Raw genomic sequence first — 15333 nt, forward strand, 5'->3', positions numbered from 1 at the left:
GAAGAAGAAATTAAAAATAAAATAAATAATTCTTCAGAAGAAAAAATAAAAAGAACAGTAAAGGAACTCTTTGGGGTGTTAGAACTGATCTGTATGCTGTCTATGTGTTATACCTCAGAACTCTACAGAGCAGAAAGTGAATTCAACTGTATGCAAATTTTAAAAATACCACAGAGACCAGAAAGTGGCATGGTGGTTAAGATGCTGGACTCCCACATGGCGGACCATGGTTTGAGTCCTGGAACTGGTGGCTTACTTTCTCACTTTCCTGCTCTATCTCATCAAATTAAATAATAATAATAATTTTAAAAATTAAATAAACAATTCCTTTCTTTTAAGAAAAGTATCACACAAAAACATGTTTTAATTATGGTCGTATATATTTATGCTGTCAATTTTAAAGATCGAATAATATTTCATGATTAACACCTTAAAGTATTAAATATCACAATCAGCATTTTAATCTAAACAAAGAAACCTGAATGAGAAAAACTTACCTTTTTTATGTGTGGGTGCCAATCCTGGCCACAAGTTGCCTGATTTAGGAGGGCTTGCTGATAAACGTGGATTAACAACTTCATTTGATGGAAGCATCTGTGATGTAGACAGGTCATTCAAATGGACATCAGTGATATATTCTGTAATATTTAAAATTTGTACAATTACCTTAACAGCAAAATTATTCTACATGCTCAATAATGTTAACTAGTTTAAAGGATTCTCCATTTGATATCTTGAACTCAATTCACATTAAGAAATGGCAGGTGAAATATCTGTTATATACAGTGCTTGCTAAACAAAATAAACAATTTTCCACCTGGAAATCCAATTAATATTTGTAACACACTCCTGTTGTAGGCAATTCAGGTAGTAAACAATGGAAATAAAAAACTAAGAGGTTATTCTCTGTCCAAATACAGTATTTTGTTGTTGTTGTTATAATTATTTAATTTGACCAGAGAAAGATATACAGAGAGAGAGACGGAAAGTGAGAAAGCAAGCCACCAGATCCAGTATTCAAACCACAGTCAGCATGTGGGAGTGTCCAGCGCCTTAACCACCACGCCACCTGCTGGTCCCCCAAATACAGTACTTTTTAAAGGATATTCAGAATAGCTTTTTAAAACGTTTTCAAACCCATGAAGAAAAAGACAGTCTTCTCCTGAACTAACATAGTAATAAAATCAAACAAGAAATTGAGGCATAAGGTAATCCTGAGCTATTTTACTCTTACAGTGATAAAAGAAAATGTGCCTTTTTATCAGGAATGAAGCTTTTTTTAGAATTAAGTGATAAGTCAAAAAAATGCAAGTTTGGGACCAGCAGTTAGCGTAATGGCTATGTTGCTGGACTCCCACGTAGTCGACTGCGGTTCAAGTCCCGGACCCGGTGGCTTAAACTCAACACCAGGCATGTGTGCATGTGTGCCCAAGATCCCAAGAGGAGAATGGAGGAGAAGGGATTGCAGCATGACTATCCCCCCCGGGGGGTGATTTCTCATTTCCTGTCTCTCTGTCTGGCGAGCGCACGCCCCCTATAGCAAAAGACTCTCCAAAAAAGAAAATACAAGTTTGATGATAACCATCTTGATAATATATTGGATTCCTAGTATAAAACATGTGTTCCTGGATAGGAAACTGCGCTCAATAAGTATTTGATAAAGAAAATAAGAGACCCTAAAATAGAATGTCTTAAAGGATTTTCCCTTAAGAAAACACAAAATAACTTTTCACATAGACATCTCTCAATATTTCAACCATGACTAAATCAGACTATATCAACAGTAATAAAAAAACAAACCTAACTCTAGGACATTCTGCAGGGAATAGTTAATGTGTCCAGGTGGGGGTTAGCTTGTTTTTCTTATAAAGGGCTAAATAGTAAATATTTTAGGTTTTGTGTAACGTGTGATCTCAGTCACATTTTTTCAAGTCTTTAAAACTCACAAAAGCTCAAATACCTGATTTAAATCATCACCTAGTGATTATGTATAAAAACGAGCCTATTGGGACCAGCAGATGGCATAACGGTTACATCACTGTTGTCTTATATAGTCCACCATGGTTTGAATACTAGACCCAGCGGCTTACAGTTCATGCCTGGCTGGGACCAGCAGTTAGCGTAATGGCTATGTCGCTGGACTCCCACATAGTCGACCGCGGTTCACGTCCCAGACCCGGTGGCTTAAAACTCACGCCGGCGCATGTGCATGTGTGCCCAAGATCCCAAGAGGAGAAAGGAGGAGAAGGGACTGCAGCGTGGCCATCCCCTCTAGGGGGTGATTTCTCACTTTCTATCTCTCTGTCTCTCTCTGTCTGACTGGTGAGCGCACACGCCCTATAGCAAAAACCTCTAAAAAAAAAAAAAAAAATTCATGCCTGCCATGTGTTTGCGTGCCCCAAACCCCTAGTGGAGAATGGAGGAGAGAGGATTATGGCATGGCCAACCCCCCTTGGTGGATGATTCTCTCTTTCTGTCTGTCTCTCTGCCGAGCACACATACCCTGTAGCAAAAATCTCCCCAAATAAATAAATAAATAAAAACTATTAGGGAGCACTAAAGGATCACATATCCCTTAACCAGGTTTAACTGGGCTTCTGACAAGAAAGGGTCAGACAGCAGCCACGGTCAAGTCTTTCAATACTGACATTTCATATATTTTTCTGACTAAGCTTCTACACGAGGTTAGTATAAATAAGCAGCCTAAGACTCCTGGTTTTCCTGATTAGAGGCTCTGACTGTGCACTGTACACGGGTGACCCGTGAGGCTTCCTACAGTTAAAGAAATTTCTCCCTCAAGGGAGAATTCTGTATTCATTCAATACCTAAAGATCTTCAGCAGTTACAGAAGATAAACTTTTTTTAAAATGTTTTCTTTAAGAGATTTTTGCTCTAGGATATGATGTACGCTCGCCAGAGACACACAGAGAATGAGAAATCACCACCAAGAGCGGATGACCACACCACAATCCCTTCTCCTTCCCAAAGGAACACTACAGCATAATCTATCATGAGAGCTCATTTTCATTAATTAAACTCTTATACTAGAACAACTTGGATGTGAGTCCAATAGCAATCTAAATTTAATAGTGTACATAATTAGAAAATTGTGATTTGAGTTATTTTGCTTTTTCCCAGAATCTTAACCTAACCTACTTAAAATAAAAAGGAAAACTCCAAGAAGCCCAATTTTCTGGATTACTATATTACTATGTTAAAGATGTACAATTAAATGTTTGGTTGAAAATGAGAATGGATCTTAAATAAGTAACCCATGAAATCCCTCTTATCCTCAGGTTCTATAATTTTATAACTTTAACTTAACATTCACAAGCAAATACTAAACTGTAACTCTTGACCTGTAAACCCCAAAGTAACCATTATTTAAGGACCCAATGTCTGAAAGTCAAATACCATCATTTTCATGACTGAATTATTAAATTGTCACCTGAAGCTCTACTGTGTATTTGCACTTTGACAGTTTCCTGGTTGTTCAAGTCGACTGGTTCAGACACAGAGTCTCTATCTTTATTTAATTCTCCTTCAGAGTTCACTTTATTGATCATATTGTACATCTTCTCTTTTTGCCAGTCTTTTGACATTTCTGAATTGTTCTCATCATCCTGGATTAACATTGCTGTTTCATTATTATCTTCAGAAAAGGCTCTAGAGTTACTTTCATTTTCTGCTTTATCACTGTTGCTAGAAGATTCACAGGACTGAAAATCTACATCTGACTGGCTCTTGTCATCTTCCATTGCCTCCTCGGTGCTTATGGTTTGAGGATCTTCCTCTACTTCCATGACCTGCTCTTTCAATTCTTCATGAAGCAAATCCATTAAACATCGAAGAAATTCTTGAGCATCCTAATATATCAGCAATATAATGTTAGAACTTCATTACATGTGCACATAAAAACTTAAGGGAAAATATATAAAATGTGGTTATCAACTGATTTATAAACACGTAGCATCACATTAAGGAAAACATGGCTGAACACATGGCATTAGAGGGGTGAGAAGATGCACTAAGTTCTGTAAAGTTGTGTAAATAAAACAAGTTTGTTGTTTGTTGTTTTTATACATTTATTTGTTTATCTTTTATTTGTTGTGATTTTCAAGCCATCAAGTCTGGGACTCGAACCACAGTCAACCACGTAGGAATCCACCACCTAAACCACTACATTACCTGCTTGCCTAATAAAACAAGTTTTAATAAACTGAAGATGATCTGAAGGTCAGAATTTAGTAGTTCTATTATGGATACACAAGAGATATAAGACATAGAGAAAATATGGATTTGATTCTTTTGAAAATCAGAATTCAGAAATATGGTCCTAAATACAAATATTATACAAGTTTGGCTTAAATAAAAGCTTTATTCAATACTGTACTATGTTAAAGAAAAATAGCTTTTCAATTGCCAGAGGGTATATATGCTCACCAAAGAGAAACAGAGAGAAAGAGAATGGGAGGGAGAGAGTACTCCCCACCAACATGGGTGGTCACACCATAGTCTCCTCTCCTCCATTTCTCCATCTTGTCTGGATTCTGGACATACACACAAATATGCCTGGAATGTTTTTCAAACCACCGGGGGCCAGGACCCAAACCACAGTTGGCCATGTGAGATACAACTCCTTTAACTAACTCTAGGTTACGAGACAAGATCCTCAAAGAAAAGTTCTTAATTAACGTACAATGTTTATTGAAAATACAAATTTCAGGACCAGCAGGTGGCATGGAAGTTGAAGCGCTGGACTCCCACAGGGCCAACTGCAGTTCGAGTACCAGAAAAGAGATTGGATTAGAGAAGGGATTGCAATGTGGCCATCCCACCTGGGGGTTATTTCTTGCTTCCTGTCTTTCTGCCTCTCCAGGGAGCACACACCCCTTATAGCAAAAATCTCTCTCTAAAAAAAAAGAAGAAAGCTATAATTGAAACTGCCAGTAGAATGATTCAAAAAAAAGGTCAATAAATGGTATTTAAAAACCTAGGAACAGGGCTACCAGGTGGCATGGGAGTGAAGGTACACTGGATCTTACATGGCTAACTCTGCAATTCAAGTCACAGACCCAGAAGCCTTTAATCACTCCAGGCATGTGTACGTGCATGTCCAAAAATCCTGAAGGACAAAGGAAGAGAAGGGATTAAGGGTGGTAAACCCCCTGGGGCATGATTCTTCACTTCCCCTCTCTCTCTGGTGAGCACATTCATGCTATGGAAAAACACCTAAAACAAACATAAAAGCACTTAAGCAGAAAAACAGACAAATTTACCCATCCCCCAAATTTTAAGTTTCCAGAAAAATTAATATAAAATTAAAAGAATTGTTTTTTTAGAATTATTTTATTATTATTTCTTCTCATGAGTTTTGCCAGAGAAAGACAGAGAGAGAGGGGGGAAAGTGAGAAAGCAAGCCACCAGGTCCGGGACTTGAACCATGGTCAGCCATGTTGGAATTCCAGCGCTGTAACCACCACACCACCTGCTGGCCCCAAAATTAAAAGAATTCTTGAAAAATATAATAGACATGATAAAGAGCTGCTAATTCTAGTAAATAAAGATACAAGGAGTGGGTCAACAGGTGGCATGGTGGCTAAGGCGCTAGACTCCCACATGGCTGGCTGAACCCCAGTTCAAGTCCTGGACCTGGCAGCTTGAAATTGAGGTGCATATACATGCATGCCCCAATTCCCACAAGCAGAATAAAAGAGAAAGGATTGCAGAGTGGCCATCCTCCAAGGGGTGATTGCTCACTTTCTCTCTTAGTCTGTCTCTCTCCAGCAAACATGTGTCCTATGGCAAAATCCAAAAACAAAACAAAATAAAAACAAAAACAAAGATACAAGTAGTGAAAACCCAAAAAGATAAAAGAACAAATAAAAAAGCCTAATAGCATTTTCTAATTCAATGAAGATCATTAAAATTATGAATGAAAAGCAATAGACTAACCTGCTGAGAATACCCCCGAAATGTTGGATTTACAGTTTTAATTCCTTGAAACAGGTTAGTAGGCACAACAGATCCTGGCCTGAGGAAACATTTTAAAAGAGAAAGCTTTGTGATTTTGCATTTATATTTTAGAAATTAACAATCAAGAATTCAAAGTGTCTAATAAATTTAAAAGAATATTATTTTAAAAGTACTTCAGAATTGCCCAGATGTGGGGGCACAGAGGGTAGGAATGCTCTGCAATGCTGGAGGCCATGTGAAAGACTGACAGGTTCAGATTTGGGTTCTACCCGAGCACTCTGGGCACACGGAAACTCATGATACTGATGACAAGAAAAGCTGGACAGAAGAATTGTGGTGTGATGAGAACCTGTTAAGGGCTGCCTATGTCTGTCTATATCAGTATCTTTCACATGAAAAAAAAAATTTTTGTAAATTGCCCAGTATTCTATATCATGGGCTCATCGGAACAACTTATTTGAAGTGTTATTTTATTGCTCTATTCTCAAGTAAATAAGCTTCACTGTGTTTTTCAAAATGTCATTTCCTAAATAGTTCTAAAACAAAGTTATTAACCTATAATAGCAAACAATTATTATCCTTATCCTAAGCATTAGAATAAACTAAGGCAGAAATACATTCATATAGAAACATATGGTCTGATTTTTCCATTGTAAAGAAATTGCACTAAAACTCCAAAGTTTTAACCACATGGCATGGTGGTTAATATGGCTGGATTCCACATGGTTGACTGTGGTTCCAGTTCAAGACCAGTGGTTTGAAAAACACACACTAGTTGCCTGTGCCTGCATGCCCAAAATCCTGACAGGAGAACAGAGAAGGGACTGTGGTGTGGTCATCCCCCCAGGGGGTGCTTTCTCACTTTCTCTCTTTGTCTTTGGCAAGCACATGAGCCCTATAGCAATTTTTTTTTAAGTTTCTATATCATAGTAGCTTTAGCAGTCAAACACTATATTACCAGTACAGAACTTTCACGCTTTTCACAGCACCTTCATTTGGATGTTTAGTTTAAATGTAACATGCAGAAAAATGAATTTTCTTTTCTTTGTCAACTGCCAGAAAGCACATGCACTCACCAGAGAGACAGAAAGAGGAGAAAGTATCTCCCAATTGAAGGACAGTCAGGCCACAATCCCTTCTCTTCCATTTCTCCATTCTGCCAGGTTTTTGGACACACACACCAAACTGCCCAATATTTTTCTGTATTTATTTTGCCAGAGGGAACATGTGCTCACCTGAGAGAGAGGGGGTGAGGGGTGTGAGAAAGCACCCCTAATGTGAAGTGGCCATGCAATGATCCCTTTAGTTCTCCTTCCTTTTGAGATTCAGGGTACACATCCACACACACCCAGTGTGTTTTTCAAGCCACTGGGTCCAGGACTCAAACTGGTGCAGTCAGTCTCATGGAATCCAGATGCTTTAACCACCATGCTACCAGCTGGCCCCCTGTTGTGTTTTTCAAACTGGTAGGGTTAGGATTCAAATCCCATGTGGGATTTAGTTCTCTTAACACTAGGCCACAGAACAGCCTGGAATTTTCTCAAATTGGTCTCTCTTCCACCTTTTTGTTAGCTCTATAAATATAACGAAGAAGATAAATATATTGAGTACATACCTGCTTTTATGCCACAGCTCTGTCATTAGTTTGAGATAACTTTTACAAATGGCTGGTTTCTTATCTGTCCGAGCTAGTCCTCCACAGTCAAGGAAAAATTGTGTCAAGGGTGGGCTAGTACAAAAAATTTTTAAAAAGTTAGAGTAGAATAAAGCTTAATACTGATTAACTTCTGGGACTGGCAGGTGGCGTGGTGGTTAAGGGCACTGGACTCCCACATGGTGAACTGCAGGTCCTACACTTGGTGGCTTGCTTTCGCACTTTCTCTCTCTCTCTCTCACACACACACATACACACACACACACATACACACACACACACTGGTCAAATTAAAATAAATAAATAAATAAAGTTAAATAAAATAATTCTTTTTTTAAAAAAAGTGATTAATTTCTAATTATTCAATGACTGACATCACATACATCCCTGTATTATTTTTTAGCTCCCTTTTAAAGCTTCACAATCATTATCTTAAAAAGCTGAACCCATTCAAGATGCATCTGGCTTTACATGTCCTCCATGCTGTCAGATTCAGCCAACATTCTTCAGTTTCTTATACCATTTGTCACAGATGACTACCCTCATGTTTTTCAGCAAACCTTCACTTTACCACTAAAGTAAGCTTTTCTACCTTTGTCTTTACCTTTCTGGCAATTCCTCTTTCCTCTTTACTATTCTGTCTTAATTTTTTTTTTCAGAATTATTCATTTTTTATTATTTATTTCACATAAATTTTTGCCAGAGAAAGACAGAGAGAGGAAGAGAGAGGGAGGGAGAAGGAGAAAAGCAAGCCTTCAGGTCCAGGATTCAAACCACAGTTGGCCATATGGGAATTCCAGCATCTTAACCCCCCTGCCACCTGCTGGCCCTCTGTCTACTCTTACACATCTAATTATAAGGGTCCCCAGTACTTGATCCTATGACTTTTTCTCTCTTTCCTATATATTCTTTCCCCTGGGTGACCTTACATTTTTATTCATATGTCAATAATGACCAAACTTATAAAAAGTCAAACATCTTACCTGAAGTCTAGACTGATATCAAATCCTAAACTAGTTCTACCCTGGCATTTCAAATTTAACATTTAAATGTTAAAATTTAACTTCAAGAGAATTTGTTCTTCTTCCTTCAGGCTTCCACATTCTAGTACGTGGTACTGGTTATCTGTCAGTCGTTGAAGTTATTAATCTATACAGCAATATAATCTTATAAGTTTGATTAGTTTGACAGAACCTCTGATAATCTACTCTGTTATCGAATACTGACTGGGTGAGGGCTGGTGGCAGGGTGGTTAAGAGCATTGGACTCCTGCATGGCTGACTACAGTTCAAGTTCCAGATCTGGTGACTTGCTTTATCACTTTCCCTTTCTCTCTCACTCTGTCCTTCTCTGGTCAAATTAAAATAAATAAATAAAGTTAAATAAAAACTAATAATAATTTTTAAAAGAAAAAAGAAAACTGACTGGGCAAAGAACCAAATCCAAGTCAGCAATAAATCATCCAACCTGTGAAGGCATCTGGATAATCACTATGCCATGACTTTAGAACAACATGATTTAAAAAAAAAAGTATTGGAGCCAGCAGGTGGCATGGTGGTTGAAGCACTGGACTCCCACATGGCCAACCATGGTTGGAGTCCTCGATCTGGAGGCTTGCTTTCTTGCTTTCACTCTCTCTCTCTCTGTCTCTCTCCAACAAGTACACATGCCCTACAGCAAATTAACAAATAATAAAAATAAATAATTCTTTTTAAAAACAAACAATAACGAAAAACACATGTATTTATTTACTTATCTATCTATTAATATGTTGTGATTTTCAATCTACCAGGTCCAGGACTTGAACTGCAGCTGGCCATGTGGGAATCTAGCGCCTTTAACCACCATGCCACCTGCTGGCCCTGGAACAGTATGATTTTACCATACATATCTTTTCCGGTGAATTCAAATAACTCACACAGTAATTTTGTAGAAGCAATATTTATAGTAACTAAAAACAAAGGATCTAGGAGTCAGGTGGTGGCACCTGCAGTGTAGGGACCATGTTAGAGATGCCTATGTCACTGTCTGTCTCTCATGGAAGAAGTAGACTTTTTTTTTTTTTTTAATTTGCTCACCAGAGAAAGAGAGAGAAGGGAAGTCAGAAAGTACTCACCATGGGGTATAGTCATAATGCAATTCTCTCAACTCCATTTCTCCTTTTGGGGTTTTGGCCACACACACCTAATAAGCTTTTGGAGCCGCAGGGTCCAAGAGTCAAACCATGTAGTTGGTCTTAAGGGATCCAGCTACCTTAACAACCATGCCACTGGCTAACCCAATAAACTTTTTTAAAAAATGAAAGTTTTAAAAGAACAAGAGTAACAAACATACATGCAAAAATCTCAGATTCAGAATTCTACTGTAGTTTTGTTTTCTTTTTTGTTTTTCTTTAAAGAATTATTTTATTTAACTTTTTTTATTCATATTTTGTAAATCTGACCAGAGAAGGACACAGTGAGAGAGAGAATGGAGGCAGGGGAGTGAGGAAGCATGCCTCCAGTTCTGAAACTTGAACCGTGGTTAGCCATGTGGGAGTCTAGAGCCCCTAACCACCACGCCATCTGCTGACCCCATCTACTGTAGTTTTTACTAGTGATAACTACCACAACTTAAACTTCTGTGTCTAGTTTCTTTCATGTACAAAAACAATAGCATCAACCAGCAGTCTTTCGTAGTATGATCATTAAATCTCCATCTCCCTTTCTCTGTTTACTTATATACTATCAACGAATCATTCTTCTTAAAAGGTTTATCTCTAATTCATCCACTCCTTTCCCACTACCCTGAATGGTACAAGCTATAAATTCTTGCCCTAAGTTATTGCAATAGCCTCCTAGCTGGTTTTCTAATTCTGTTCTCTTGCCCCTCCAATCCACTGTACACATGGCAACTACAGTAATCTTTTCTTTCATTTAAAGATTTTTGCTTTAGGGCACATGTGCTTGCTGGAGAGACAGAGAAACAAAGAAACAGAAAGAAATCACCCCCCAGGAAGGATAGCCACACCACAATCCCTTCTCCTCCATTCTCCTCTCAGGACCTTGGGCACGTATGCACACAAGCACACGCACCCAGTGTGAGTTTTAAGCCACTGAGTCTAGGGCTCAAACCACAGTCAACCACATGGGACTCCAGCAATATAACCATTATGCCAACTGCTGGTCCCATAGAGATCTTTTTTAAATATAAGTTTAATTACTTAGCTATGCTGTTGTAAAAACATTTTAATACTGTCTCACTACACCTAGAATAAAGACCTAACCTAACATAGCCTAAATCGCCTAGACCAATGTCATTCACCTCCATGATTTACTATACTCCTGTCTTCCGGATCTTCTCCCAGTTCCTCAGAAGCCCTTTCCCATCCTAAGACTGCTTACAAAATAGTGACCTTTCAGCTTGGAATATTCCTCACAACAAACAAAATATTCATACAACCAACCCATCCGTTGAGTTTCAGCTTCAATGTTACTTCTTTAAAGAGAGTGTGTTCTCTTATCACTTTGTAAAGATTATGTTCTCTTTATCTCACTTGGTTGCAGAACATAAGACAGTTTAAAGTCAAGTATTTACAGAAGGCATATCCATATAAAAATGAGATTATTTTTGGAAAAAGTATATAAGTTCAATCTCCACCCACTGCTCTAAAATTCAATCCAGTAGAAAGGGCAATGTCAAAGTCAATGACTTAGGAATTTTGGTCCTGATTAATGCATCTAAATTACAGAATAATACCTTCTCGGTCGATGTTGGACGAAGATTAAGAATGTATATATTTGTGTATATATATATATACACACACACACACACATATATATATATATATATATACACATATATATACACACACATATATATATCGGGGCCAACAGATGGTGTAGCAATTATGTCACTGGACTCCCACACAGCCAACTGCAGTTCAAGTCCCAGACCCAGCAGCTTGAAAATCACACAAGGCACATGTGTGTGCATGCCCATTATCTCAGGAGGAAAATGGAGAAGAAGGGATTGTACTGTGGCCATCCCCCCAGGGGGTGATTTCTCACTTTCCTTCTCACCATGTCTGTCTCTCTCTCTTTCTCTGGTGAGCACATACACCCTAAGGCAAAAAACAAAAGCAATAACAAAAACCTCTCTAAAAATAAATAAATGAGGGAACCAGCAGTTAGCGTAATGGCTATGTCGCTGGACTCCCACATAGTCGACCGCGGTTCGCGTCCCGGAGCCGGTGGCTTAAAACTCACGCCAGGCGCGTGTGTGTGCGTGCCCAAGATCCCGAGAGGAGAATGGAGAAGGGATTGCGGTGTTACCATCCCTCCTGGGGGGTGATTTCTTGCTTTTTTTCTCTATGCCTCTGTCTGTCTGGCGAGCGCACGCGCCCTATAGCAAAAAACCTCTCCAAAATAAATAAAGAAAAAAAGAAATAAATGATTCTTACAGGTTTTCTGGAGGTTTTGTTATGTTTTTTTTTTTTTTTTTGAGAGAGAGGTTTTTGCTATAGAGTGTGTGCACTTGCCAGAGAGACAGAAAATAAGAAATCCCCCACCCCCGCCCTGGGAGGATGACTACAATACAATACAATCCCTTCTCCTCCATTCTCCTCTTGGGATTTTGGGCACACACGCACACGCGCCTGGTGTGAATTTCAAGCCTCCAGGTCTAGGACTTGAACCACAGTTGGTCATGTAGGAGTCCAGTAATTTAACAATTACACCAACTGCTGTTCCCACTTTTTTAAAGGTTCTCTACCTATAAGAAAATATAAAAAATTTTCATAAACTCTCTGAATGAGGAGTGATCAAGGGATTAATTAATTTAAAGCTCTTCATTTTCTAGATATAAAAAATTACTTGCTCTAGGACCAGCGGTTGGCCTAATGGTTATGTTTCTGGACTCCCATGTAGTTGACTATGGTTCAAGTCCCAGATCCAGTGGCTTAAACTCACACCGGGTGCGTATGCATGCATGCCTAAGATCCCAAGAGGAGAATGGAGGAGAAGGGATTGCAGCGTGGCCATCCCCCTGGGGGTTAATTTCTCGCTTTCTGTCTCTCTGTCTCTCTGCCTTGGGCAACCAACCCCCCCAAAAAGAAAAACCCCAAAAAAAAAAAAAAAAAAAAAAAAGACTTGCTCAAAGATATACAACTACACAGGATCTAAACCAGGACTAGGATTCTTAGGAAACTACAGGTATGCATAGAGTAACCCTAGTAAGATAACAATACATTCTGTCCCAAGCCAGATTCTTGACTTCCCCACCATAGGAGTTCGTCAACAACTAGAGCAGCATGTTGAAAGGGTGATTTAAAAAAAAAAAAAAAAATACAAAAACACAACAAAATTAATTATTTACTTACCAATTAGAAAGAGCCTGCAAGGCTGCATTCATATAACAAGTATTTCCAATATTTTTCAAACCTGTTAGACCTATTTAAAAAAATACAAAAGTTGAGTCATCCTTCAGTAATGTAAAATTGACTAAATTTTGTAGCTGTTAGTAAGAACTGTGATTTCTAAAGTATATTAAGAAACACAGATATACAGCATAGAAAAAAAAATCAAAGAACTTAGGTTGTAGTTATAGGAACACATCCATCAATTTTTTTTTTTAAGAGGGCCATAGGGCACGTGCGCTCACCAGACAGACACAGAGAGACAGAGAGACAGAAAGTGAGAAATCACCCCCCAGGGGGGATGACCATGCCGCAATCCCTTCTCCTCCATTCTCCTCTCAGGATCTTGGGAACACACGCACACGCGCCCGGCGTGAGTTTAAGCCACCAGGTCCGGGACGCGAACTGCGGTCGACTACATGGGAGTCCAGTGACATAGCCATTACGTTAACTGCTGGTCCCCCAAATTTTTTAACTTTAGACAAAAATTAGGTATATATATGAAATCTGCACAGGAATAATAGTTAGGCAAAGAGGTCATAAGACTCAACTACAGAAGAAATATCAGGATTACCACTTTATTAAAGAGACACCAAAGAAACCAAACATTTAGGATTTGTGCAAATATCATTTTCCTAGGCCAAATCTCACAGTTCTCTTTTCCTAACTGTCATACTGATTTTTCTCATCTCCAGATTTTGAAATGTACAGTTTCCCAAAAGAAAGGGCAGTGCCATTTAAAGGAGTATTAACACAGGAGAATTATTTTACCTCTTGCTTTAAGTTCATCTTCTTCTTCTACTTCTATATCCAGATCATCAAATACAGCAACCAGAGGCGTTTTTAATGTTGTATTACTAGGTATTTTAAAATCCTTGATAACAAGAGACAGCACAAAAGAATAAATACTTAGGTTAAAAAAACACAACTGGGAGAAATGTTCACATGTTCAAATATTCAGTTTATAAGCTAAATAATGTGATTGAATGTAAAAGAGAAAATGAAATTTTCAAAATGTTAAAAAAAAAAACCCACAACTTTAATTCTAACTTATATACCATCTACACTATAAAATTAAGAGACTTAACAATTTGTGGAATTAACATTAAGAATAAAATTTAAACTTATATTTGGAAGGAAATAAAGATACTAGGTAATAGGAAATCATCCTAGCTTTATTAACATAAGCACTTATATAACAAAGTCTTTCTTTTCTTATTATTATTTTCCAGTTTGGTCAGAGAGACACACAGAAGGAGAGTGAGAAAGCAAGCCACCAGATCCGGGAATCAAACTGTGGTCAACCATGTGGTATTGTAGCACCTTACATGCCACCTGCTGGCCCCATAACAGACTCCTCTGAATTTAAATTCAACTAACTCCAATTCAGAGACATCAGAACTGCAACTAAAAAGATCTCCACTATATTATTTTACATTGTCTTCTCAAATCTTTCTAGCATTCCACAAAACAAAATACAAGTATTTTCATCTTTATCTTCTTTTTGGAGAGATGTTTTTGTTTTTGTTTTTGTTTTTTGCTACAGGGTGCATGCACTCGCCAGAAAGACAGAGAGAAAAAGAGAGACAGAAAGCGAGAAATCACCCTCTCAGGAAGGATGGCATGCCGGAATCCCTTCTCCTTTGTTCTCCTCTCAGGATGTTGGGCACACACACACGCACGCTTGGCGTGAGTTTAAGCTGCCGGGTCCAGGACTCAAACTGCAGTCAACTACATGGGAGTTCAGCAACATAGCCATTACGCTAACTGCTGGTCCCATCTTTGTCTTTTTTGTTACAGAGGTTTTGGTCATAGGCCATGTTTACTCGCCAGAGAAACAAAGGGAGACAGAGAAAGAGAAAGTGAGAAATCCTCCAGGAGGGCTGGATACGCCACAAACCCTTCTCCTCTGTTCTCTTCTCCGTATCTTAGGCACACATGCACACGTGTCTAGCCTGAGTTTCAATCACCAGGTCCAGGACTTGAACTATAGCCAGCTATGTGGGAGTCCACTGCCTTAACCACTAGACCACCTGCTGGCACAACATCTTTTTTTGTTAGTTTGTAGAGATTTTGTCCTTAGGGCACATGCACTCACTGGAGAGAGACCGAGACAGTGAGAGGGAAATGAAAAATCACTCCCCAGGGGTAATGGCCATGCTGCAATCCCTTCTCCTCCATTCTTCTCCTGGGATCTTGGGCACACATGCACATGTGCCTAGCCTGAGTTTCAAGCCATTGGATCCGAGACTTGAACCACAGTCAACCACATGGGAGTCCAGCACCTTAATCACTATGTCACCTGCTA

At 38.7% G+C, this 15333-nt stretch overlaps 1 protein-coding gene across 2 annotated transcripts in view; it reads right to left on the reverse strand.

Moving 5' to 3' along the window:
- Positions 1 to 15333, reverse strand: part of USP33 (ubiquitin specific peptidase 33) — a gene marked incomplete at its 5' end in the record, with an annotated part of 53496 nt that overhangs the window by 30022 nt on the left and 8141 nt on the right. For both annotated transcript variants that reach the window (XM_006146066.2, XM_006146065.2), the window contains 6 exon segments: positions 498 to 638; positions 3449 to 3866; positions 5956 to 6034; positions 7592 to 7705; positions 12990 to 13059; positions 13797 to 13899. In XM_006146066.2, the coding sequence (XP_006146128.1) occupies positions 498 to 638; positions 3449 to 3866; positions 5956 to 6034; positions 7592 to 7705; positions 12990 to 13059; positions 13797 to 13899 (925 nt within the window).

Source organism: Tupaia chinensis, unplaced genomic scaffold, assembly GCF_000334495.1.
Source record: "Tupaia chinensis unplaced genomic scaffold, TupChi_1.0 Scaffold000164_1, whole genome shotgun sequence".
Taxonomy (NCBI): Eukaryota; Metazoa; Chordata; class Mammalia; order Scandentia; family Tupaiidae; genus Tupaia; species Tupaia belangeri.